Source organism: Dromaius novaehollandiae, chromosome 1, assembly GCF_036370855.1.
Source record: "Dromaius novaehollandiae isolate bDroNov1 chromosome 1, bDroNov1.hap1, whole genome shotgun sequence".
Classification (NCBI taxonomy): Eukaryota; Metazoa; Chordata; class Aves; order Casuariiformes; family Dromaiidae; genus Dromaius; species Dromaius novaehollandiae.
In genome coordinates this window covers 115,900,282-115,923,447 of record NC_088098.1, presented here as the reverse complement: position 1 = coordinate 115,923,447, position 23,166 = coordinate 115,900,282, and the positions used below count along the sequence as shown (strand labels likewise).

The following is a 23,166-nucleotide window of genomic DNA, read 5'->3' as shown; positions in this document are numbered from 1 at the left end:
TGCAATCCTTCTGAACAATTAGTAAGACTCAACATGCTTGTAATTACAAAAATACTTAAGATTAATAAACATATCTATTATTAGAACTTCCCAATGATAAAGCTTAGCCTAGCGCACCGATCTATACTATGCATGTAATAATCATTTCAAAATTTTTTTTAGAACCAAAACGCACAACAATATCTCATTGATCAGCCATTCACCTCTTCTCTCCTTCAAAATCAAAAGTTCAAAGTTTGCCAGAAAAGAAAACCCACTCAAACCGACCAGAACACAACAAATATTAAATAAACTTATGGGACCTTTATTCCAATTCAGTAATACTTGCTAGTGTTTGTATTATTCTGGAATTTAAGCTATAAGTAATTCTGCTATTATTTTCAGAAATCTGTTTCAGCAGTACTACATAAGTGAATAATGCACCAGTACACATTTTCACTGCAAAAAGATTTGTACAAAAAAGGAAAAGCCTTTATAGAAAGGATAGTGGTTTTTATTGTAGACTTAAAAAATACTGGATTATGAAAGATACAAAATCAACGGTTGTAATTATCTGTTTATTTTACAATCTGTATGCCATCATACTCTTATGGCTTTAAGATATTCTGTCCAAAGTATTTTAAAACATGCTTTAACAAAGTATTTTACAATTTCAAAAATTGAGTATTTCTTTACCAAAAAAACTCCAAAACATTTACCTGAGAATTCGGTATCATAAAATTGTCATTCATTCCTAACTTTTGCAAGTTTGCACCTATAGAAGTCAACATGCAATCTGTAGGTCTACTGTATTAAATAAATATTTTAAAAATTATTTAGATGCAGTTGGTTAGGCAAACACCTACCATCAAACTTCATCAAGTTCATTAGAGGTTTAAATACACAATATGAATTGTGTTGGGGGGTATGATGAAAAACTACAGACATTAATTCTGCACTGGAAGCCCTGTAAGGTTTACTGGATGGAATTCAGACACTGGATGATTATCATACTGTAGCAATGGAGCACAGCTCTTTGGTAGATATTCCAGCTTCTAAAGTTGGTAATCACTGACCTGTCTTCCACCGTCCATACCCGAACAAGTCAGTGGTTTAAGCCACTGGGTATGCTTAAGACTCCAGCCAGTTATTCTATAAATATATGCTCCACCCCTTTATAACAAAGGCATTTAACCAAATGAATTCCATTTTAGAGTATGTGTATGATAGGACAGTGATTTACTGTCATCATCCATGTTATTCAGAATATCACCAACTTTAAAAGATATATGGATGGATAGTAGGGGGGGGTTGGGGAGATGTAGGGGATGTTGGGTTTTGTTTGTTTGTTTTTTTTACTGTTTCTTGTTGGTTTGTTTTTAAATAATATAACAGACTTAGAAGCAAAATATCACCCAGCATGGCAGCATGAGAGGGAAAAAGGATTAAATTAACTGGGGATATACAGATGCTGGAGAACAGACACAAAGAGGTTCATGAGTAACACCTTATAAAGGATCAACAAATATAAATGCTAGTTATTTAAAAGAACTTCACTTCAATTATCTGAAAATACAATCAAAGCGGTAGAACTCTCATGAAGTCTGTAATATAGCATTTATTTCTAAACTTCAATTACTGTAAGCACTGTGATTTATACAAGCTATGCTCCATTAATATAAATTTTCCCCTTAAAAAAGTAATGATATATGATGAAAATCCAAGGATATCACTGAAGATTTGAATTAACTTTCAATTCCATGGATGAGGTAGTGTAGTCACTTGTATTACATGCTGGTTATGAGAAGCACTGTCGAGATCTGTCAATCTATTTACTTTTTTATAAGTGGCCTAATATTCTTAATATATTTATTAATGCTATGTTACCTATAAAGAGGAAGGAAAAAAATTTGCCAAAAAGTTTCTTTAGCAATTTTTATCTCATTGCAAGATATAACTGCAAAACAGTATTTACAATAGTCTTTTGCTCTAGTTGCTGTCTACTGTACATGCACACAAAGACACAAAAATCTAATGTACATTCTGAGGTAGGAAACGAAGAATTCCACTGGCTTGTACAAAATTCTTCATGTTTTGTAAACCAGCAAAGCCAAAAAAGTTTTCTGTTGTGAGGTTCAATACTTAATTCTGATGTGAGAATAACATCTAAATAACAAAATCATCAGTATACAATATGCATCTACTATAATGTAAAAATCTATAAACAGAGATTATTTTCCATTGCTCTTATTTTAGTGGCTGAATTTCTTCCTCACAAAGTAAATGCAGGAAATGCCTCCAGCTCATATCCTTATTATACTTTTTTTTTTTTAATATGTTTATACTTGTAGCACAAGCCATTTGAAATAACTACAGGTTTATCCATAAAAGCATCCTGAAGATTAAAATTCTAAAATAGATCTTTACTGGTCCCAGGGATCGGAGAACAAATACATTTGTAGGTTACTTTAAACACAACTAAGCACTAAAGTCAATTAGAGTTTGGTGCCTGAAATACCTTGAAAAAAAATCTGCCTTTAGCCTTTCACAATACTTTAACTCCAACTCATCACAAAGAATAGTGAGCTAGAAGGTGCTAGGACTGTAAGTCATTATACAGCAATGAACAGCATTTTAACACGCATATGGGATTTAGATGCCAGAGGATCCAATGCACACTGTCTGAGAGAAGAGCTGCACCGGTTTCAAACTTTGTCTTTTCCAGTCTGTTGTCACTCCTTCCACAAGGATCAAACAGAGTAGGCTTCTGCACCTTAGCCATTCCAAACAGCTTAACTACAAACTGGAGAGCTAAGGCAAATTTCATATATTCTATAAAACCGGTGTTGTCACAGAGGTCGGAACAGCAGCAAAGTAATGAAGTGTTCCAGAGTCCATTTGCCAGAGTCTCCTCAGTGTTGTGTTATCTTAACCCACTGACAGCAAAAACATTTTCAGAGCTTTATACACTTCTTAGAGTTCGTCTACTGCAGGGAGGGGAACCTGAAGAGGTAAGACCTCCACACACAGAAGTTAGTGTGCTTAAACATCTATTAAGAGAATTTTTCTTGAGATGCAGAGTGGCATTAGGTATTGTGGCTTAAATCAGAGTGAAGTCTACTCTATACCTGAATGAAAGCTTCCTCATAAAAAACATCTATGAATACAGTTTATACTTTCAATCAACTTACCTGAACTCTCCTTGGCATCCCCACACAGAAAAGCTCCAGGACTGACATACAAATTATCTTCCAGAACTACACAGAGCAAACCCAAAAGCTTGCCAAGTAACATAATGACCATGTACTTGTTCATGTAGTTTCAAAAGATAGAGTTTCATCTTTTCTATCATTTAGTAAGTTACTTTACAATAATGCTCAATCCTCACTCTAAGTTGCAATGTTGAGAGCCTGGCCACAGAGAGAGAACAGATTTACTCATCTGTAGTGCATTTGTCAGTCATTTGCTGACAGAAGTCTGTGATACCACCACTCTGTCCACATTGTTCCACAAGTGAGGTTTTCTCCAATGTTGTTACTGAAACTGGATGCAGTTCTTGTACTTGACTATAAGTCGCATCACACACACCTTTCACACACTGATAACAAGAACTCTGCTCATTTGTAGATGTAACACCTGAAAGACCATCTGCTAATTCCATACACAATGGTATCACGAGTTCACTATCAGCTGGAGCTGTTCGTTCTCTCTCGGGGAATAAAAATGAGAGTGGACAATCTGAGGAAGAATATTTTGCAAGTATTTGTATTTGCTCATGACTCAAGGCTGCTTCCTTACACACCTGCTGGCAAAGTCCGGTCAGATTTTGTTTTGTCTCACCCAGAGTTGACAAAATGTGGTTTCTCTCCTTCAGCAAGTTCTCCTTCTCATTTTGCTGCAGAAAGAAAAATACCTTTTTAGTCTACATTTTACTATACAAATTCAGGTTTCTGTGTTCCTATTAAAACTGAAACAAGACTGTAGCTAACAGTCTTGAAACAAAAGTATTTCAGCAATAAAAGTAAACAGCAACACTGACATGCCTATCAAAAAAGGACAATCCTACTCTCTTGAAAGTGCCATCAACTCAATTTAAAGTGACTTTTCAGACACATAACCCTTCCAAAACTGATGTTGACAGCCTAAAGAATAGTTTACAGTTATTAAATAAATGAAACCTAGCTCTACTTACTAAAAATACTATTACTCTAAACATTCCCAAAACACCAATTCTACAGGACAACACATTTGAAACTGTTACCATTGAATCAACAAAACTGGTAAGCAGAGCAGTCTACAGAGATTTACATTTAAAAAATTAAATACTGAAGATCAGACCTCGCACCTTCACTACTGATACCATTCTGTTAGATGAAAATAAACTCAATTCTCAGGAAGCACCAAGTCTGTTGTAGGAGAAAGAATGGAGCTAAGAATTATTCCTAAAGTAAAACATAGAACATAAAAAATTTAAAGAAAAAAAACTTACTAAAATTGTAAACAAGTTATCTTCTCTGGAATTACACTAATTCCATTTGCTTCAAAACACTGACTAGAACACTGGGAGTTAGAGAATTTAAGACAGACAAGTGACAAATTAGTGAACTGAAGAGACAAGAACAGCGGTATCATCAGGTAGATAACCCACTGTTAGAACAAGAGAATACAGGCTGAATGTTTTGAGCTTTAGCTGCACAGCAAACATGCTTATGAACTGTAGATACCATTTAGACATCAAGTAAGACTGTCCTCGCTTTAAACAGCTTAGTCCAGCTGCACAATGCAGAAGGGTTTCCCCAAACACAGGGCAGTGAAAGGCATGGCAATTCATTAATGAATATCAAATGGAAAAGAGTACCATTCATTAAAAATTAGCTTTTAAATTTTTTACTTCATCTTTTGCATGAAGTCATGAAATTTTTGGAGACTTCTAATACAGCTGGCTGAAGATGAAAGGACATGAAAAACTGAGGGGCTGGCCTAATGATGGAAGAAGTGACATCTAGAAAAAAAGAAAAATGAGGAAAGGGCAAAGAAGGGCAGGAAGCAGCAAACAAGTAAGACTACAATTAAGCCATTAGAAGAGAGTCGCACACAATTCTATAATTCATAAAAAAAATTGGATTGAGGCAGTTTCAGACATAAATTTCAGTTTTCAGATGAAGCTTTAAACAGTTTGAGAAATAAATCTTAATCACTAAGATTGTGTTATCTTAACATATCATTATTGCTACGTCAATTCTTTTTTAGAATGTTTAATTTTTTTTTAGTTCTTCTCACATTCTCTCTTGCAGGAGAAACCTCATACTGCAATCTTTACAACTTCTTTTTGAGAGAACTGACTAGCTTTACATGGCATTTTGCAAGAGAAGCAGTTGCTGCCCATCCTTTTTGCCTAAAAGGATTAGAAAGTCTGCTTTACTAACAAACTTCCACTAGTCAGCATTTTGGGAGCAGCTGTTGCCAAATCTCCTAATCTGAAATCACTTTATGTACATTTTAGATATGCAAAGGCAACCAGCTGTGTATTATGGACTTATGAAATGACACAGACTATTGCTTAACATTGAAACTTCTACATTCAGAAACAGTTCTGCAGTATAATTCTTCTTCCTGTCTGAAGTAGTTAAAATAACTTCTTTAAAATAATAATATTGAAATGTGTTATCTGTTATTTTAGCAATATTATACTAATATTGCCAAGTATTGCCAATTAGTTCTGAGGTTGTAATAGTATATCATCATCAATTGATTCAGTATGGAATAGCATTTTTTTTCAAGTATACATAGAGCTTAACATAAAATTTACAGATTCACTGGTTCACTGAAGCGGGAAGGTACCTCAGGAAGTCTGCAGTCCAACCTCCCACCCAAAACAGTCAGCTCTGCAATCACACCACATTGCTCAGAGCTTTGTCCAGTCAGGTCTTGAAAACCAAGAATGGAGCCTGCACAACCCCTCTGGGTAACCTGCTCCACTCTCTGCCTGTCCTCACAGAAAAAAGTTTTTTCCTTATATCCAGTCAAAACCTCCCATATCAGTTTATAACATCTCTTCTCTCACTGTGAAGAGCCTGACTCCATGACCTTGATGACCATCCCACAGACATAGCAGGCAGCTGTTAGGCCCTGCCACAGTGGTCTCTTCTCCACGCTGAAGAAGCCTTTGGTCCCTCTACCTCTTCTCACAGGACAAGTGCTCCAGTCCTGACTGTCCTGGTGGCCCTCCCTTGACCTTGCTCCAGTTTAATCAATGCTTTTCTTGTACTGGGGGGCCCAAAACTCGACACAGTATTCTAGATGTGGTCTAATGAGTGCCAAGTATGAGGGGAATAATCACTACCCTCAAACTACTGACTGTGCCTCTGTTAATACAGTCCAGGACTCTGATGACTTTTTTCTGCCAGGGCACACTGCTGGCTCATGCTCAGCTTGCTGTCTGCCCAGTCCCTAAAGGCCCTTTTCAAAGAGCTGTTCGCCTGCCAATCAGTCCCCAGCCTGTACTAATGCAGGGGGTTAGTCTGTCCCAGGTGCAGGACTCTCAAGAAACATATCACAAATACTGTGGTTTTCTGATATCTGAGAAAACAAAAGCCTGGTAAGCAACCTGTAATGGAAATTAATAGAAGAAAACATCCTTGTTTCCAGTTCATACAGTATGAGGAATCTAACCAAATAATATTTTCTAACAGGCCATACAGTACACTAGGTATTAGTCACTTGCCAAGGGTTTTCAAACCATAGCTACAATGTTATATACTCTTTTAAAGCCATGCTACAGAGAGTATCTTTAAAAGACCAAAGAATCTAACAGTTCTAAGACACATCACTGACCCAGAGAAGCAGAAACAAGGCAGGAGTCATATCTGAAGTAATCTGGACGTACCACAGCCTTTCACAGATGTTCCCTTTTGTCACCTAAACTGGAAATTATGCCTAGACAGAGCTCAGAGTTTCTGTATTTGCTCACAACTTACACAAGTTTGATAGTCCTCAATGTCTACTGCTATTATACATTCTTAATAGCTCCAAACGAGGTCTAAATGCTGAAGAAACCTTACCTGCACAGTTGGAGAAAATAAATGATTGGAACATGTTTGTGCCTACAGCACAATTCAGAGCTCAGACCTGACCTCACAATTCTCAACTCTCATTTTCTAGAATTTGCATTGTGATATCTGAAAAACAGCAGACGCTCATTCTCTCCTAGTGCTGGTCCAAAGAAGAAAGGATATTACACTATGAACAGAACAAGTGACTGATAGTCAGTCAACTTCATGTCTAATCTTGCTGATGAATCATATCTTTAAAAAAAACCTTTTCAACTGTTGCACAATATTGACAGAGTTACATAACAAGCAGAAGTAACATTACGATGACAAAAACACTCAAAAAGTTTGGAACTATCGGAAATGCAATTTCTCTTCAGTCAGAGTAATATGACTTGTATTAATGTGACCACCTGATTTGCCTTGCCTCTAGAACATCATCTCCATTCAACACACTGAATAGACTGCTCTGTTGATTTACCAGGCTTGTATGGCACCATAGGCCTGCCTTATCTCAGTTGTTTCAGAAGTAGAAGCGTGTGTAGTGAAAGATGATGGAGCACTTCAGGAAGAGAAAGCAGTTTCTAGCCCATAGTCCTTTGCTCTTATTTTACTTTCCTTTTCACACAAATGTCGTAAGTAAAAAGGTACTTACATAATTGCATATGTACCTAGCTAATATACATATCAAATTCATCTACATAAAGCACAAAGTCTAAAACACCACAAAAACAAGAATCAGGAGCACAGTAACCCTAAGCCACTGAACTATACAGAGTGCATAGCACAATCAGCCATAGATCTGAAGTAAAAAGAGTGGGTCAGATACAAAGACTGAGGAAAAAATCCACAGCGATTTTCTTGCCAGAAGAACTTCAGATTATCCATCCTTGTCTGGAGGTTATGCATTTAACTTTTTATTACCTTTTAAGAAAGGGAAAATATACACACCCATATATACACACACACATATTTGTATGTGTGGTTACAGGGAAGTCTGGATTCTTTAATTCCTCAACTACAATCTTGATGCAACTGCTAAAATGTTAAGCAGCTTCTTGAGTTCTGCTATATCTTCCTCCTTTCTGCAAGAGCCTTAACGGAAAATGTTTTTAAGTTTCAAGAGCTGGGAAACAGTTTACCAGCCCATGTTGGTATATTACAAGAACAAATACTTAGACAGCTAACACCATATTTTTCAGCTCTGTCAAATTAAATGAAAACTTTAGCTCACATTTAACTTGACCATGAGCAATAGGACGAGCTGAAAAACAAAAAAAAGCAGAGGAGGGAAAAGAGGTAGAAAACTGAGCAGAGTGGGATGATAGTTTAGGTATCATTCCTCTGTGTAATTAAGCTCAATGTCAATGGGCTTCAGAAACAGCATTCACCAAAAACTATGCTGTGATGTACTTTTACTCGAATGGAAACAAAACCACAGAAGGAAAAATGCATGCTCCTTAGAGTGGGGCACAGAAAATGTAGAACAGTTATCAAGGAGTCATCTGTAAGACTGGTAAAGTTTTCTGAACTTGACTGGACAAAGTAGTAAGCCACTTTACTTTCACAATACTGGCAGATGTCCAGTCAAGATATTTAAAGAAAGACTAATTCAATAATAATGAATATTTATACATACCAATTTTTCAATTTCGGATTCAAGATTTTGTATGCAGTCAAGTTTTCTCTTACGACATCGCTGTGCTGCAATTCTATTCTTACTTCGTCTTCGGATATCATGGATACAGTCCAATTGTTCAGGAGTCAATTTATGCATTTTCAGAAATGACTGGAAATCATTTCTAGAAAGTGAAATGATCCTTTGTGCATTAAATGGCAGTTTTACCTAGAATATAAGATACAGTTCTGAATGAAAGGTGAAACTGATATACACAAACACTAACAGGTCAATTAAAGTTTTAATTTTAAGCATTCTTTGCAACAGTACCTGCCTTTCTTTTTTTTTTTCCTCTCTCTTTGTTTTATTAAGTCAGAGACAAGAGCAGTATAATATAGCCAGCAGCTGAGGTCAATAAAATCCAGGGGTTTCACATAGATGAACTGCTGAGGCATGGGAGAAATAACTGAGTTACACTGCACACTTACACTAGAGCTTCATAAGCATTTTCAGAGGAATCAATTAAGTGATATGCTCTAAAAGAATAAATTACAGTGAGGTGGTGTATGAAAATAGGTGTCAAGAATCACTAACATATGCTAAGTTTCCCCTAAACTGTTACTAAGACTGCATTCTGCATGCAGTTTTATACCGATAATTTTCTGCAGAAAAAGTTCATGGCTCTGCAGAAAAAGTGCATCTGTATTTGTCTTATGCTTTTTAATACTGGAGAAAGATAGAACCAGGCCCTTGCTACAGCATGTACCCCTGAGCTATAGAAGGAGTAGCTTCAGAAACATATGCAGGTCATAAAAGCCTTAATACTGAAAACCATGTTTACCTTTAGAAAATAGTTGGGTACTTCATAAAATGTGACAATTAAACCTTACATTGGAGTATATTAAGCAGCAGGAATACGTCACCTTGCTATAGCCACAGTTCTGAAGGGGGGGGGGGGGGGGATGGAACAGCCTTCTGCATTTGATAGCTCTCACTGGTGACATAAATAGGCAAATAAATGGGCAGAGTATTGCCCTCTGCAATGATGCCATTTACTTCTTTGTAATGTAAAGATGGGAAATGCATTTAGCTAGTTCTGGGCCTGAGCCTGGCCTGCTAACTTTCTATACTGGTTATAGCTTCTACATCTAGATCTTGAAGAGAAAAACTAGTGCTTTACAAACAATTACATTTTCTTGACATTAAATGATCCATCATGCACAGAGTCATGCAGTTCTAAGAACTGTGACAGAAATCATTTTATTTTCTGCATACAGTAGGCTTATGGTATTAGATTACTGATAGCATCCGTCTGAAATGCTATCAAAGCAATGGCATGAAGGAAAGAAGTGCCAATGATTTCTCCAGCTGCAGAAACAAATATAACTTAAGTTACAGAGAAGGCAATAGCATTAAACCAGTCTTCAATACACAGCTAATGAAGCCAACTTGAAAACAGAAATCCCATTGTGCGGGAAATACGAAATATTAATTTCCTCCCACCTTCTCCCTTCAAGTAAGAACAAAAACATTTTGAACCATGTATAAAACAAAGTTTACAAGAAGTTTAGACCTTTCCCAAAGTTTAACTGAAAGAGACAACAGCACAAAACCCCCTCAAGAGAACCCACAAATCAGTTTACTTGCAACCTTTTTGATAAAGTTGTTCCAGAAAAAGTGTCTGAAAAGGTCTAACACTCAAGACTTCAAATAAGCAACCACAAGTGACAAGAGACTCAGAACTAGGTTTCTGAATAATGCCTCAAGAGACAGAGAAGCAAAGGTATACAAGAACATCCCTACCTCACAATCCTGTTCTCTTGCTGAACAGGATTCGCTGTCTCCCTCAGTGTCAGTCTCCGAATCCTCTCCCAAACTTATCACGTAATTATAGGGACACTGTTCTTGTTGCTGTCCTTGAACATACTCTCCACTGCTTATTTCAGAGCTGTTGGAGCATCCTTCAGCACTAAGGTTGCTTATAAAGGGGCAGTTGACAGAATTTAATGTTGTAAAAGTTCTTTGAGGACAAGGTTCAGGGCTTTCACTGATCCTGATACCCAGCCACGGACACTCTGATTTTTTCCCTGAATATACTGGTTCCAAGCATTCTTTTGCTACTGCAGGTGGTAAATGTATTTGGCAAGCTTCTGTACTGTAAATATCACTCCAGAACCCTTTTGCTAGATGTTCTGCTACTTCTCTCTCCACACTGCTTCGATCACCAGCTGATGTAATGTTAATGGCTTCTCTAGTGCACAAATCAACCTTTGAAGGTGCAGCATCTTGACTTTCAATTTTGTCATTCCTCACTCCAGTACCTGTTATACTTTTTTCAGCTAAGACTGTGTTGCTTTGCATACCACTGAAATTCAAGTCACCATATTGCTCACATGTATGTAAAAAAGACACAGAACTAGGTCCATGAGGTACAGCAGAGTTTTGGGGAAAAGCAGCAACATCCACTTTCTCCATAGGACATGAAACACTCTGAGTCACAGAATCTCTTTTTTCTTCCTTTTTCTCACTCTCTTCCTCCCCTTCTTCCATTTTTACCTGAGTCTCTTCACATTTTGAGACCAGCTGCATAAGTGCACACTCCTGAGCTTTTTGTATGCTATCATTATCAGATAATTCCTTCTCAAGAAAAGTTGCAATTGGTGGCACCTGAATATCTTTAATACTGGAACTGGGTTCTGAAGTGTGAACTTTGTCATTTCCAAAAGCTTTTTGGAACTTCCTATACTTTGGGCATAGGGAAGATGAGCTTGAAATGTTACCCCTTTCTAAATGTACAGGATCACATGTTTGGTTAGTATTATCTTGCAGAGCAGGAGACGTTTTAGCATTTTCTTCATCTTTACAGAGCTTTGTCTGAGGAGTTTGAATACATTCTTTTTCTATAAGTTCCTCTGCTTCATCTTCTATTTCTACATCTCCATCATCCACATTGCCGATTTTAGGGTTTGTTTTCAGACAATGCTGTGTACAACATTTCTTCCTGGGACATTCCTGTTGATCTGATTTACAATCCAAAAATTTGAATTTGAGAAACTGAAAGCAAGATTCTTCAATGTCACGTATACCCAAAAATTCAGCACACTTGCAAACTTCACACACATTGTCTTTATTTAAAATAAGTTTAGCTGTGTATGCAAACTGAAGCAAAGGACTAAATCCTTTAAGTGTTACCTATTTAAAAAAAGAAAGAGGAAAAAACACGTTAGTATAGCCAACTTCCTGCTTGGTGAAACTCTGACCAAACCCACATTTGCCCTTCTCTATAAGAAGATACAGTATGAAAAAGAACAAGTCTTAATGTACTTCCACTTCTAGTGAATCGGGCAGTTTCACTGCCAAGCTTTCAGTTACATTCCACGTGTTCAGTATGGGTTTGCATAGAGAAACACACAGAACCCATGTTCACCTGTGAACAAACTGCAAAACAGAGCAAGGCAAAAGCAGCAAATTTGCTGTATAGAGGAAATCTGCCCACACTCATTTTGAGACAAATTTTCTGATACAACAATTCTATCCTGTATACTTTATGACAATTGTTTACTTCACTATGATCAATCTTTTAAACAGTTTTGACAATATAATACTAATAGCCAAAGAGACTGCTGTACACTGAAAAACAGTAGAACAGTAGCTGGAGTCCAATTTTAAAGATGCCTTTCAACCCAAGCTATATGTGAATTATCCTCAAATAAGATCACAGTACTTTTGGTATTTAATCCTTCCTTTGAAGAGCAATTTTTGTTATTTGCTCAGTTTCATGCATAATTGATAATAAAAAGTTTGAAAAATGAAATTTGACTACATAGTTATTTATTACTATAGCCAATTACTCCTTTCTTACTCCCATAGATTAAAACAATTGTATTCAAAAAATCTACACCAAAAGCAGTTACTCTCAGTTTAAAGCCTCTTTGGAGCAGGTAGATTTATTTTGAACAGTTTAGTCATCATCATCATCTCAGTTACCTCAGAGGAAGTCCAAATATAACAAACAAAAATTCGGTATTGTTACAAACTGAACAAGACCATCTTCTACAAATGAAAAAATTGTGAGGAAATCAGTTGGAAAGCTGTACACAGACCATCTCATATTACAAGTCATGTAACACTTCCTTTAGCCTTTAGGAAGGATAGGGCGATATATCCACTATTACTACCCATAAAGGTAAGCTCACATTGTTCCCTTCTTACATTGAAATAAACAAAACTTTATGCTGAATAAAACATTATGTTATTAACTGTACTTCTGTCAAAGTTAACTATACACTAAAATTTAACTTACGAATTAGTTCTCCCCTCCACCCAAAAACCGTAAGTAATGCATAAAAGGAGGCAGAAGATAGCTCCCACAGAGGCAATTTAGCGAAAGATTTTGAACTCTTATGACTTATCTGAAGAGAACTTAAGATAGTGTGTGAAATATGCTCTTGAGATAGCATACCAATTACACAAATACATTAATTCGTACTTAATACTACGAAGTTCACAATATAATACAAAGGCAAACGTAAAATGCAGAGTTTATCTAAGGCCCATATGTTGGCATGAAGTCTTCAGACTTAGTAATTTAATCAATAAACCATTTAGTAAATTTAGAAACAGATGATGCTTATACATGAAACTCAACAAATACAACAATATTTCAAAAACTGTACACTTTCCACATAAAGGAGTTCCAGAACCTCTTATTACTCAACATTGGAAGGATCATAAAGGGCCACCCTACATTCCTTATACCTTCTCCTGTGCACCTCTAGCTGGCTACCTACCCTCAAACAAGATACTAAGCTAGATGGACTTTTGGTCTGACTGACCCAGAAGAGTGATTTGTACAGAAGCCTTTTATTTGTATTTGGGTTAGAATTCTTAGAATGAAAACAAATAAACAAGAGAACTGACACCAAGTTGTCAGTGTTTAGTTTTGACACTATAATATACATGAACTACTTCAATTCCAGGAATACTTTGGTATTTCACATTCACAAGACTGGTGTCTTTCATTTTAAACTTTAAATACTTCAGATGATTAAGAAGGTTAACAAGTTGTCAAACCAGGTGATTAACATTTGCCTCTCTTAAATATGCAGCTTCATGAACTGACTCATTTCAAAATACTTAGCAGTTCCCAGAAGAGAAACTCAAGCTGCTGAATCTCAAAATGTTTTTACCAAGTGATCAGATAAAATGATTAAAAGACAAGATTCACTGTTAGTATATTTGCTTGTTGCTTCAGCAGATTCAATTCTTAGGTCAGTAACGCTAAGTGACATTGTTAAAAGTGTAACCTTAACAGGACATAATAAGTACTATGATTATTACATTCTTCCATTTTCTTTACAAATTCTGGTCCCTGCTCACTCCAGTTTATCATCCCTGATGCTTTGTATTTTCCCCCCTCCCTCCCTCCAATTTCAGTGTATATTTCTTATTCTTCCAATACCGTATTTTCTCCATTACTCCAAAACAAAGTTCTCTCTCCATCACAGCAGAGGAGAAGAGATTACACACAGAACAGTAAGGAGGCTGGATAGAAGTGACACGGTGGTATTATGCTGTAACAGACTCACTTGTAACAAATTCATTGATCAACAGTGAATAAAAACCACTGAAGCTCTTTACAGGGACCGTGAGCCAGCCCCCCCCCCCCCTTTTTTTGTTTTTTAAATAAAAATCAAGAAGATTCTGACAACAGCACCTGAAACAGGTGCTTCGCTGGATTTGTAATATATCTGTGGAGATATGCCTCCATAGATACATTACAAAGCTAGCAAAGCACCTATTTTAATGGGGTACAGGCCTTTTGAATACATCTTCTCTATGTTATTAACATTCAATGTAGTCATGTGCATGGACAGGTCAATAACATGATCTCCTCACATCACCAGAAATACTGAATGACGCTTATCCTTCCTTCTGCTTTAGATGATTCTAGCAGAGCTGTCAACAATTTACATGTTATTTTCCACCCCAAAGCTGACTATAATCAATTTCCTCCCAGGAAGCCACTGTTCATGACTTCTCAGTTACAGAATCAAATCTAAAGCAACCTATTCTTTAGATTACTGCTACTTCAGGGCACAATCAGAGCACTTAGAGGTTCTTCACTGTTCATCTACAAGTGCAGTGCTGAACAACTTAATTCTTGGTTCCTGCCACCAAAAACCCACAGAACTCAAGAAGATTGAGGATAGCGGGGGGGGGGGGGGGGGGGGGGGGGGGGGGGGGGAAGGGGTTGTTAGCAGGTCATCACTAACGACTCAACTATTAGTTTGTAAAAGATGGAGGGAGCTTAAATGCTGTATCTGGTGGCTTAATGCAAGTACATGCAGCATCAAATTGCAGTCAGGTTGCAAGCTAGGGCCTACTCTCATAGCTTAAGCAGGAGAAAATAACCACACTTTTCAGGTCCAAGCCTGTAGTGTACAGGTGCACCCACTCACCACTCATTATAAACACATCATTACATGTTCAGGTAGCATGTCATCTAATGTTCCTTGGAAGGGGGGAGCAGGAGGAACCCACTCACAATCATTTATGTCATGCCTCCTATAACATGACTATTCACTCTTAGTTAAATACTGACTGGAATCTTTAAATGTCTTGGATGCTTCGGGCATCTGACGATGTATTTTCTTTCCTACAGATGACAGATTCTGGCTCATTCTCACTGAAGGGCTCCAAATTCAGTATGACTTAAGACTATGAATTTAGGGAAAAAAACAAAAAAAGACACAAATAACTGCAATACATTTTCTCAGTTTCAAAAGTACAGCAACTCCATAGACAAACTCAAGACCAATGTGTAAAAACAATGGAGAACTGGTGAAACGCAACAGTAGCAAATCGCAGAATCTTGCGATCAAGGAATATAAGCATGGCTGTATATCTCAAACATATGCATTCTGGAACATGTTCATCAAAATATTTCTTAAAAAGAATGATTTAAAGGTTACGGTAGCACTGCTACTTGTTTATTTATTATTGCAGAAGTATTTCCATTTCATATAGGCAGCCTAGTTCTACAATACTTCTCCAGCATTTGAGAACCATGTTAAATATCCGGGTTTTTGTCTAACTTGTGTACTTTCAACCATGCGCACAGTTTTAGAAATAACATCCACTTAAGTAAACAGAACTCCCCTATACACTCCCCAAGGCAGCATTCACCTATCTTCAGTCTGTGATATACACTGTCTATCTAGCCCTTACCTTGATCAGTGGCAACTTTTCAACTTAGAAATTCTCTCCCCACAGTTCTTAACTCTTTTACCTTAAGAAGTACTAATCCCAGTTAAGTACCAGCCTATTGTAAAAACAGAATTGAACACAACAGATTAGAATAACACTCACCTCTTCCGGTAAAGTGATGATAAGATCAGAATCCAACTGGCCCACAATTCTTGAAAGAAAGTAACTGCTGCAAGCTGCAAGCACAGCTTTATGAGCCCGAAATCGCTGATCTTCCACTAAAATAGTAACATCACAAAGAATATCTTGCTTTCTCTGATCATTGAGATTGAGGAGTACATTGGTACCGTGTACTGAAGACTCATATGCAAAAATCACGCTATTCTTCTCACTTAGAGACATTCTGTATCACAAATGTTAGTGTAAGTCTCAGTGGAAAGCATGCTTCTGTTCTTCAAATCTGGAAAAAAAAGTCATGCATGTGAAAATCATATCCCATAGGAACCTACAGAAATATTAGAGCATAATAAGCAAACAGTGACACATACACTGCTTGTTTTAATTCTTTTTAAGAGCTAAACATCTAAGTTTACACTTAAAATTTCATACAGGTTAACACACGAATACATACTTACATGCATTTAAGATGCCCAAACCTTAACATGTACATCTTAAAACACACATTTTACTACAGATAAATACTACTTAAGTAGCTGCAAAGGCAAACAAATCTCTGAATAAATTACCATGTGTGTCTTCAGTGGTAAAAAGCAGGTTTTCCCTCAGCAAGTGTTTAAGAGTAATAATTTACTATAACTGAAAAGTATTTAAGCATTTATTTTTAATTATCAGTATATACTGATGCCAGCACTACAGAAATGTAAACAAAACCAAAACCAAGATGCTTTAAGCCAAATTTCATCAAGATAGAATATAAGCTACTTGTGTTTGCAGATTCACCCAGTACAGACTAAGATGTTTGTGTTTCATCTTCTTTCAAGAGTAGTTTACCTGCTAAATCAGTCAGGAATAGTTAAATTACTCTCCTTTTCCTTCTAGTACGCACCTTTATTTACATCAGTTATCTTATTTCCCACCTGCCTTGATTCTCTAATGCAGTCTTTTTTTCCCTCTTCTGCTCAACACTCTCATGCTTGTTAAAGTCTGCTTTCCTAATGGACCACTGGTAAAATCACCTGGCAATGGAATTCCTTTTGCAAGAAAGCATCGAAGTTCTGAAATAATACTATTTATTGGATAGTAAAAGTTATACAACATTTAAAACTTTGAAATAAATTCACATATAAGCACCCTGAAGCTATTCCTGAACTCTCAGTATTCGAGAAAAGAGCTAGGGAGAAGACAGCCCTTCTACAGAAACCAGAGTCTAAAAACACTTAATTCCACTCTTTACATTGTATTTCTATTTTCCTGCTTTTAGGGGGGATACATGAGATTGAGCTTTCCAGAAAGAAAAAGACAGACAGACAGACAGACAGACAGACAGACAGACAGACAGACAGACAGACAGACAGACAGACAGACAGACAGACAGACAGACAGACAGACAGACAGACAGACAGACAGACAGACAGACAGACAGACAGACAAGAAAAAAAAAGCATAGTAAGAAGTGCTCTCAGATAGTGCTCTCAGATCTAAAGCTCAATCAAGGGACTATATAATTGGATCTGGAACCATCCTACAAAGAAAATAGGATGTTACTGGGAACAGTATTGTATTAACAAACTCAGCATTTAGATTACACTGACCTATTTTACCCAAGAGCTACTATAACTGAGCCCAGTTGCTGACATTCACTTTAGCTGACACAAGACTACCCAATCATTGTATTGCTCAACAGTTTGTTGTGATGTGCCAGCTCCCAACAACAATAAAATTGTAGCCAATGCAAACCTTCATTTTTTCAACATAGGAAAACTTTCACAATTTGGGCAGAGAGGGGGTTTGGGCATTCTTAGATACACTGGGAAAATAAATATCTTACCAGCTATATTCCTGGGTACCCACTACTACAAGTTATTTTCATAGAATACAAGCAATTTTAGTGGTTTTTCCAAAATTTCACAGTGTAACCTCACAGAGATCCTTCAGAGATCTTAGTTGTCTCTGCCTCAGTAGAAATAGAGAATAAAAGGTGCCCTGGTCTGACATTTCCAGTGGCAATGGTAGCACAGACTGGTAATGTATCAGTACCAGTCTGGTCTCCAGTGAAGAACAGAGTATCAGCATTACTTTCATTTCCCACTCTGTAATGGAATACTAAAGGGTGAATATAAATACCTTGAGCGTAACACCCATTAACATGCTTAATCTGACAGAATGTTGTATTTCCAAATGTAAAGATTTCACCAAGTTTTGTCCCAACTGTTTTTACAGGATAAAAGGGTTTTTTTGAGCTATCTGAAACATAAAATGCAGAAGATAGCATTAAGCATTTCAATATTTAAAAAGTAATTTTTAAAAAATTACTTCTATCTGTTTTCTTTGTAAAATCTAATTGCTGTCATACAGAGTAAGGAGAGAAATCAAAAGGAAAAGAACCAGAAGACTGGAAACACTCATGAAGAGAAAAATCGTCAAACAGGAAAGGGAAAATGTAACCACTGCAAAAAATTAAAACAATTTAGAGAAGTTCTGACAAAGGTCAAATTGGTGAATGTCTTAACTCTGTTTTCTAATTGTGAAATAAAGGCATGCCCCTGCATTTATGCTAGTATTTGTCATGAAGACCAACCAGACTCTCCACAGTGTTTAAGCACAAAATACAGCTGTCCATAATCCTGTTTTATATACAGTCACAAGAAACACAATCATATTGTGATAGAGTTTCATTCGAAACAGCACAGAACATCTCTTCTGTAAACTGTTTAATTTTCTTCTACTCTAACTATTCTCCTGGAGCACTTAGAAGTTATTTAAATTTAATTCCATTTATGGATGGACAAAGAGGGTAAAGGTGTGAAGCAGACAAAACAATTGAACAGTAATTTTTAAAGCAGCTTGACAAGTTGCAAGTTCATACTGCAACTCTTCGCCTGGCAAAGACCCTTGCAGGCTATACAGTTGTCTATTTTACATAATTTAAGTCTCTACAAATACTGTCTTTTAGTCTTTTTTTCCCTCAAATGATTTAGTTGAAAGCAGCAAGAAGTTACAGAAAAGAAGAAAAAGGGACACTTAAACAATGATAACAAAAACTCTTTTCCTGGAAACCTGACTAAAACTCCTATTCTGTTACGCTATCCTTACTTTAAAAGGAATGTTCAAGTAAGAAGCACTAAAAGTAGGCAAAGATAGCTTGTAGAAGTACCCCAAGAATCAACAGATTACTGTATATTTAAAGCACTTAACTAAGACTGTGTCAGCTATCAACCAAATGGATAAATGTAAAAGATGAAAAAGGAAACAAAAATATTCAAGAATATTCCTCAAGGTATTTAATATAGCACAGTTACCATCAAAACTAAGAAGAGTCCAAAAAGATCTTCCAAAGCCTAAAACAGTCCTTACAAATGCAGGTTGAAAGGATGAAAGAAGAAACAATATGAAAGCACACTAACTAGAATTCTTCACTCAATGGAAGGAAACTAGTATTGTCAGTACTAGGGCACTCAAATTCCTCTCATGTGAAATTTTGGACACATTACAACCCCAGTCTTGCAGAAAAAGAAAAAAGTATATAAACGCATATGCTTACATATATATACATATACATGCACACATATACAGAAAAACCTCCAAAAGGAGCACTTGCAGCTGGATGAACGAAGTTCTACTTTGAAAACACAACCAAGCATGTTAGTATAAAGCTCCCTTTATCAGACAGTGAAGTTGAGATCAAAAAAAATTTTGCCTAAGGGCAAAACTATTTTCTCTTAAGTACTGTCCATAGAACTTTACCCTGCATTATCAAAGTGAAGTTACACTCATTTTCCCCCCTGCTAGCATATGACTCAATGGGAAAAACTAGGTCTAACAAGTATCTGTAAAATTACCACATCTTCAGGAGATTTAAACACCTCTATTTTAAACTTAATATATGTATTTTATTTTTCCCAAGAATATACAAAAATCTTTCAAGTTTAATAGAATTTAGGACTGCAGAACTAAGAACACTAAAAAAGGGAATAGAAGTTTGTTTAAATACACAGTGTAAAGATCAGAGCAAGATGCCTGTCAAGGTTCACTAGAAAATGCAGACTCGTTCTTCCTCACACATTTGAAGTTTTTCATTAATTTACATTATAAACACAGAGGTAATTGCCAATTGTAAGTAGCTTTAAGTAAAATTAGACTTCAGATACATTCATATGAGTGCTTACAATTGGTAGAAGTTGCTCCTTACCTCCTCGTTGACTGCAGAATAAAACAAGCTAATGAAATGATCCTCTAAATCTGGGACTGTGAGTGAAGGAAATGGAGGGAAATCACTAAGATGCAGCTCTTCACATAAACCATAAAGTCACCTCATGTGATGTTAAAAATATTTATATATTTATATATGTATATATTCCAAAGATAACACAATCATTATGGTTGAGTCCAGACAAAGACAGAAGGAACTGTTGTCACTAAGTTGCGGAAGGAACAGAATTATAGATAATATTATCTTGGAATAGATAACATAGGAGTAGGGACACATTACTAGGACAAACTCATAACAGTACGTATTTCTCACCCACATGCATAAAAAAGTGGCACATGGTAAATTAACTCTAACTTTCATGCTCAGCAGCACTATTACAACAGAGGAGATCCTGCCATGTAGAAGTTTGCACTCAAATTAATATCCTGTGGTAAACAAGAGAAGTATTAAGTCAGAAGTGAGTCTTTGAAGCATCAAGCTGTCACTGAAGCTCACAAAAGCAGGCATAGAAACCACCTTACTTCCATACATTTAGGATAGGGCAAAACAACTGCTTGATGAAGCATAGTCTCCTAAGAAAATTTATACTACTATGGAGTCCAGAAAGAGTTTTGTACTGCCTTACCCAATAAGTCTTCCTAAGAAACCACTCCTACAAGTCAGAATTTGACACAGTATCATTTCCTCAAATATTTAGTGCTGAATAGTAATTTTCTCATTACGCGAACAGCAAAACACACAGTATACGTACACTCAAATTAGTATTTGTCTTTTTCTGTTGTTGAGCCCAAACTTCACAATTTACCAAAAAAATCTGCCATTATTAGCAAGTATTATTCCACAATACGAGCTCTAATTTTATTGGAGGGGCAAAGGGAAAGGGGGAGAAGGTTTAAGGACCCTGTGGTTGCAAAAGACTGATTACATGAGTGGGTATCCCATTCAAAGGGGCAATTTATATACCTAACCAGAAGCAATAGCAATGGAGTATGGATGCTAAGACAGCACTTGAAACCTAAAAACAGTAAAGTACCACCTATCAGCTCACTGCAAATTTTAACATCAGTAGCCATTATCTTCAGCACTTATCCAGATGCCACTGGCCAACTATCAAAAAAACCCAGCTTTTCTGCAGAAAAAAACAACTTTCCTGTTTCCAAAACATCAACGCTCTGTCCAAAATATTTTATGATAACAAATGCTAAACATACAGGATCATAAATATCATCTGAACTGACAAATAAATACAATACATTTATCTGTTTAATATTCATTCACTGCACTGAATAACAACTTTTTTAAATGAAGATTTATTCTGCATGAGTGCTAGGTAATCCCCCAAATACCATATGCTTTAAAACTAAGCTTTTCAATAACTTACAGATAACACTGATTTTGCATGCTTACAGCTGTTTTACTGTATATTGCATTGCTCCCTTTGAACTGAGAACACAAATGTAACAGTTGGAAGCGTCTCTGCCTGTATGACAGCTGCCAGGAACTACCACAGAATAACTCAGAAGAGCAACAGGATGGCTAACACAGGTAAATTCAGTGCCCTTTAGTCTGCATTCAAACAAACAAAATCTAAAAGGAAAAAGGTGTGAGATTTCAGTAAACAAAGAGGCATGCTTTACAACTAAAGAGAATGTCAGGCCACCTAAAGCTGGAAAGATCCACTGCTAGAGTTAGAAAAAAAATCCTAACTGGAATGAATGAATGAGTCACAGAAAAGTCTCAGAGCCTATGGAGCTCACTTCAGGCAAACAGCCAGAAGAAATATTAAAATGGCACTTAAAACAGACAGAGGACTGAGATGGCAAACTATTGTCATTTCTGCTTTTATTTATGACACATCTATGATTCATTTGCCAAGTTACTTTTTGCCTAAGCCAAGTTCAAGTGTTTCAAGTGTCCTTAAAAATAATAAATCAGAGCATACAAATCCATGGAAATCAATAATGATCACATTTTCATTACCCTGAAGGCTTGTTCTTTCAGGAAAGAGGTAGCCCATTTGCTAAATTGACAATCTGAGCACTTGGGGGTAAATCTAAGGACCTGGAGGGAAGGGGGGGGGGGAAATTCAATGTCTAATTTTCACCTACATCAAAGGGAAAGCACAAGCATGCAGTCTAGTGAGCATCCAAGCCTAATGAACATCCATGAAAGGAGATGTCAGACTCGCTCTCAAAAAAAATACAGGACTGTACTTAATTTACTAAATTAATTTACTAATAAACTACAGTAAGCATAATAGCAAGTGGGGGGGCACGTTAAAAAAAGAAAAAAGAGCTCAAGTTAATTTTATATCTATTATCTTTGTAGAGCTTAAAGAATCAAAAGATATCTGTCCAAAGATAGCCCTAGCAAGAACCAAGCAAATAAAACGAGCTACAGAAGTTATATCCTATGAAGTCAGTGTTTTCTTGTAAAGAACAAAGAGAGCTTTTTATTTATTCAAACAGTCATTAAATCAATTTCAGAGATGTCTTAACAGAAGAGTTAATCTTTCACTTCTAGATTCAGGTATTGATTTCATGACTCTACCGCCAATCAACCCATTCTACAAGTTTTTTGGTTTTTTTTTTTTTTTTAATTTAAAATATTTCAGCTACCACAAGTTCTCTGTAAGTGATCTAGGCCTCAGTTACAGAATTTACTAAAAAAAGCTGAACAAAACCCTGCTCTTTATTCTTCAAGGACTTAGTGGGCAACCATTTACTGATACATATGGAATATCAATCCTCTGTAATAATCATAGTAATTTTCACATGCTTGCATACAAGTAAAATTCTTGAAAGTTCCTCCTCAACAGCTCCAGAACTCAGGCAGGACACCTTTATCGTCACCGCTATCTGAGCCGGCTGAACTTGGATACACAGATGCCAATTCAGTTTTGATGATTATCACAACAAAAC

At 36.5% G+C, this 23,166-nt stretch overlaps 1 protein-coding gene across 5 annotated transcripts in view; it reads right to left on the bottom strand.

Moving 5' to 3' along the window:
* Positions 1-471: 471 nt before the first annotated feature.
* The window catches only part of BACH1 (BTB domain and CNC homolog 1), a 28,266-nt gene continuing 5,571 nt past the window's right edge, over positions 472-23,166 (bottom strand). For 3 of the 5 annotated variants that reach the window (XM_064523907.1, XM_064523928.1, XM_026103571.2), the window contains 4 exons: positions 16,018-16,315; positions 10,450-11,838; positions 8,668-8,874; positions 472-3,874 (listed from right to left, as the gene is read on the bottom strand). In XM_064523907.1, coding sequence (XP_064379977.1) covers positions 3,413-3,874; positions 8,668-8,874; positions 10,450-11,838; positions 16,018-16,257 — 2,298 coding nt within the window. In that variant the 5' untranslated portion in view covers positions 16,258-16,315 and the 3' untranslated portion in view covers positions 472-3,412. Of the gene's footprint in view, positions 3,875-8,667; positions 8,875-10,449; positions 11,839-16,017; positions 16,316-20,224; positions 20,281-23,166 lie in introns of all 5 variants that reach the window. The other 2 variants (XM_064523916.1, XM_064523934.1) reach the window with 1 other exon arrangement.